The 4,532-nt window shown below is 60.2% G+C and overlaps 1 protein-coding gene across 1 annotated transcript; it reads left to right on the top strand.

Annotated features, from left to right (window-relative positions):
- Nucleotides 1-1,908: 1,908 nt before the first annotated feature.
- On the top strand, nucleotides 1,909-3,397 carry LOC112544246 (ribonuclease-like). The gene is made up of 2 exons (XM_025180084.3): nucleotides 1,909-1,986; nucleotides 2,654-3,397. Exon 2 carries the CDS (start codon nucleotides 2,672-2,674, stop codon nucleotides 3,092-3,094), a length of 423 nt encoding a protein of 140 aa, XP_025035869.2. The 5' UTR covers nucleotides 1,909-1,986; nucleotides 2,654-2,671; the 3' UTR covers nucleotides 3,095-3,397.
- The last annotated feature ends 1,135 nt before the right edge of the window (nucleotides 3,398-4,532 follow it).

Below are 4,532 nucleotides of genomic sequence, written 5' to 3'. Positions count from 1 at the left end.
GGCTGGCGGGTGAGTTTCCGGGAGCCAGTCTTAGGTATTTCATGTTTGGCCTCGACTGCGTTTTGTGTATTTGAATCTCTTGCTTGTGAGTCTTGTGTGCTTCCCGTGTTGTGTGTCTGTGTGTGCTGTGGGCACATACCGCTTGGCTGGGGGCATCCTACCCGTCTCCTCTCCCCCCTGGAGTTTGTCTTTGTGGTTGGCATGTCTGAGCCTCCTGCTCCTGTGAGTCAGAGCCGGGTGATTCCCGGGAGCTGTCTCGGGACGGTGTCTGCTCCCCTGCCGGTGTGAACGAGGCCTTTGTCCATCTCGGCGTTGTGTCCTGGGTGAGCGGCAGCATTCCCCAACTGGTTTCTTTCCACACCCACGCCCTGCCCTGCCTGGACTCACTGCGGGAGGAAGGCGGATCTAAACCCAGCCCTGGCTTGGGGCACGAGGAAATCAACGACCCCTCATCTCCCCATCGGGCTCCCAGGGTGTCTCACACGTGCTGTGTCCTTCCCAGTCTTGCTGCCCTCTCGTTATTGAATGTCCGAGGGCTGCTCCTCGTTAAGGGGCTCCCAGAGAGCGGCCTGCCTCCTTCGGCGAATTGCTCGCATCCGGCAGGGAGGAACAAAGTTTCACACCGACTCCCGGCTGTGCTGTGCCATGATGCTAGTTCTCCGGGGGACAGCGCGCCAAGGCTGGGAACCCGGCATTGTGGGTCGGGGAGCGGGACAGCTGGTCTAGAAGTAACCGGCTCATCTCCTCTCTTCTCATATTAACAGCGTCGTATTAACATAGGCTTCACCTTTACATTGCCACATGGATTTAGACACCTCCTTTCCCCCCGAGCTCAGCTGCATCGAAATCCCTTGGGGGAGGGCTTGCAAAAATTCAGCCTATGATGTGCGTGGGTGCACCTCTCTCTCTGCCCCACGTTGGCAGAAATATAATGACCAGAGAGAGGGGAATACACGGGTTTCATAGCTCATTATCATGCACAACGGGTCACGGACCATGAAATCCAGACTTCCGTAGCTTTTCCTGCGGCTTTCACCAGGGAGAGCCACGTTTCCCAAACGGGGGGCCCCACCCCAAAAAGGACTGTGGGGCTGCCAGAAGGTGACTGCTGTGAGGTCGCAGTATCGTCACCCTTCCTCCTGTGCTGCCTTCCGAGCTGGGAGGCTGGAGAGCAGCAGCCGCCCACAGCACGGTGGAAGTAATGGCGGCAGGGCCATGCCAGGCCGTGTCAGCCGTCTGGCTGCGCTGCTGCCTTCTCAGTTGGGCGAGGACCCCCCGTCACTCCATGGTGAAATTCACACGTAACTATTGGAAATCAGGACATTACAAGGACTGTGACACTGACCCAAAGGGACTGTCAGTTTCTAAAGGCGCATCTGCAGGAGGCGGCAGGGGACGGGGACGGCGGGTGGGGACCTGCGGAGCTGTGGGAGGAGGGGAGCGCAGGGCTGGCGGACCCGGGGGCTGCAGGCCAGGACTGAGGAGCGCGGGCTGAGCTGTGGTTGGCCCTGGATTAGGAAAGAGCCGGGGGGTCAGGAGTTGTCCGTCTGCACGGCCCACAACGGTGTGTCTGTTGGGCACGTCGGCTTTGCTGCGCCAGCTCCGACGTGCCTGAGGACAGCCACGGGGCCACGGCCGTGAGGTCTGTGCTGCCTGCGAGCCGTGCCCACAAAGCAGGCATGGCCCCACTGGCCTGCCCCAAAATTGCTGCTTTGCTGGCTGGCTGGACACACCCTGAGATGTTCCCGAGGAAACTGGCTGCTCGATTCCCACAGCTGCCGTGCCCACTGGGCCACGGCTCTGAACTCCCCGAGGTTGGGAAATGCTGCTGGCCCACTTCTCGCCTGGATTTCCCCTCCCACTCCGCCCCCTCTGCATCCGGCTGGGCTCTATATAGGCTGCTCCAGGCAGGGAAGGAGTATCCAGGTGCAGCTCCACAGACACTGAGACCCGGAGCTTCAACCCCAGCAAAGGAACCAGCGCTAGGTGAGTGGCACGAGATCCCACCCGCCGGGGGAGAGGGGAGAACAGAGACACCGGCGCTGCAGAGGGGTGGGGAGTCCAGCTGGGCCGGGGCTCCATGCACCTCGGGGATGGGATTGGCGAGGGGTCAGGACTCCTGGGTTCCTTTCCCAGCTCTGGGAACGAAGCGGGAGGAATAGGCTGGAGGAGACACTGCCCTGATCTCAGCTGGGGTCCCAGAGGTGCCGGGCTCCAGGGGCCCCTGAAGGCAGCTGGGACATCCCGGGACTATGGTCTTACAGGGGATGATGGGGAGGGGAGGGGTTGATGGGCTGTAGGGACGGGTTTGGGCCAAGGAGTTACCATGGAGAAAGCAGATCCACCCCCTGCCCTAGTTCATAAGAGTGGCCAGAGCGGGTCAGACCGAAGGCCCATCCAGCCCAGTGTCCTGTCGGCCACAGTGGCCAATGCCAGGTGCCCCAGAGGGAGGGAACAGAACCGGGAACCATCCAGTGACCCCTCCCCCTCGCCCATTCCCAGCCCTGGCAGAGAGACCAGGGACCCTCCTTGCCCATCCATTGATGGACCCAACCTCCATGAATTTCGCTGGTTCCTTTCTGAACCCTGTTCCACTCCTGGTCTTCACAATCTCTCTGGCGCTGTCTCCGTCCATCCCCCCTCCCCACTGCAGGCGGATCCAGACACAGCCATGGCTCTGACAGGTACCTGGTCCACGCTCCTCCTGCCCCTCATCCTGCTGGGGGCTGGCCCAGCCCTGGCCAACAAGCATCCCTGGGACGAGCAGAACGACAGATTCCTCCTGCGGCACTGGAACTACCCCAGGAGCGAGGCCCCCAACGGCACCTACTGCCAGGCCATGATGCAGCGCCGGGACCTGTCGGGCCAGGACTCCAACACCTTCATCCACACGCCCGCGGGCTCCATCAACAGCATCTGCAGCCTGGGTGGTAGGCCCGGCCTGCCCAACCAGCGGCGCAGCGTGGCGCCCTTCCACCTCACGCTCTGCGCCCTCAACGCCACCAGCCACGCCTACGCCGAGACGCGCTACCACCGCAGGGTCGTCCTCGCCTGCTGGAGAGGGCTCCCCGTGGACTATGTGAAGCACATCTAGGGCCCGGCGCCGGGCCGGAGGGGGACACGGCGGCTTCCTCCTGCCCCCTTGTCCCTTCCCCGCCGGCCACGATCCCAGCGTCTCGCCTGCCACTTAGTGGCCATCGAAACACCTGTCCCTTCATTAATTTATTGAACCCACCGGTTTTGCCCTTCCGGTGTCCAGCCTGATCCCGGATCGGTCTCACGTTTACCGCGAGTCAGTGTTATTCCTCATCGGTCGTTTTTTATGCACCTTTCCCCCATCCCCCGTGTCCTGCAATTCCAGGTGTTCTCAGCACTCAATAAAACCCGATCCCTGGCACAGAGCCCTTGTTGTGTTATTCTGGGCAGGGAAAGGGGATGAGTCACCGGCGCGCTGGGAATGCCGAGCGGCTTTTCCAGAGCGGTTCTCTTTGCTTTCAGTCTTTGCCTCCTGCTAGGGACGCAGCGCTGGAGTTGTGGCTTCTCTGTCTGGCCCTGCTCACACTTACCAGACCCCCTCGCCCACCGGAGCTGAATATAGAATATCGGCCTCCTGAAACATATGGGCCTGTTTGAACCCACTCGGCCCCTCTCCGCTGCCAGTAACAAGGCCTGGATTCCCAGGTGCCCCTGTGCTAGTTCATTGGACCCCCGAACAGACTGGTGCCAACCCACAATGGCTCCCCCGAAAGCAGACGTCACCCAACAGCCATGAACCTTCATGCTTCAGGGCAGGGACCGGTCGTGAATTGGGCAAGGTCAGGAGGAAAGTGCCTCCGAGCCAGTTTTACCCTAATTTCTCTTGTGGGAGGGAGGCGGGGGGGAGCCAGATGGCTCTGCCCTGACAATGTCCGTCTTGCCCGCAGTGCGGATCTGTAACAAAGCAAAACTCGGGCCTGTCTCCAGTCTGGGGCAGGGAGCACGCAGGCCAGGTCAGGGGAGCTGTGAGAGGCAGGAATGTTTTGCATAACAATGCAGATTAAGCACGGTACGCGAGACCACATCAAGAACGCACGACAAGCGGCCTTGAACGGGTCCTTCTGTTTCCGATGAGCAAAAATTACAGATGCGGCCACGAAACTGTCCAACTACGCACGTAACAGCAACATCCTGTGTAGGATGTTCCCCAGATAGCAGCATTGGGCATTGTACGTATCCTACACAACACGCAATCAATTGGTAAATAGCATTAGTACGACAGAGTCTGGCTCTGCTATCCAACGGGCTCAGCGAGACGACTCGACGGAAGGGAGGGAGCAGGATGGACCCACAGCTCCTGCCGTTGTAACTAGAAGTGACGGGCCCATCACACTGGCTAGGCATCCCGACGGGTGGGACTCCGAGGGACCACGACCTCCTCCGGGTACTGTGGGTGGCAAATGAGTACGAGGCTTAATTCTAGTAGAGCTTCTAGGAATTGCTTTGGGCTGGGCTAATTGCTTTAGAATTGATCGTATTTACGGTGGAAGTTGTAC

Source organism: Pelodiscus sinensis, chromosome 30 (assembly GCF_052426305.1).
Source record: "Pelodiscus sinensis isolate ZL-2025 chromosome 30, ASM5242630v1, whole genome shotgun sequence".
NCBI lineage: Eukaryota > Metazoa > Chordata > Testudines > Trionychidae > Pelodiscus > Pelodiscus sinensis.
This window is presented reverse-complemented; position numbering and strand designations above follow the sequence as displayed.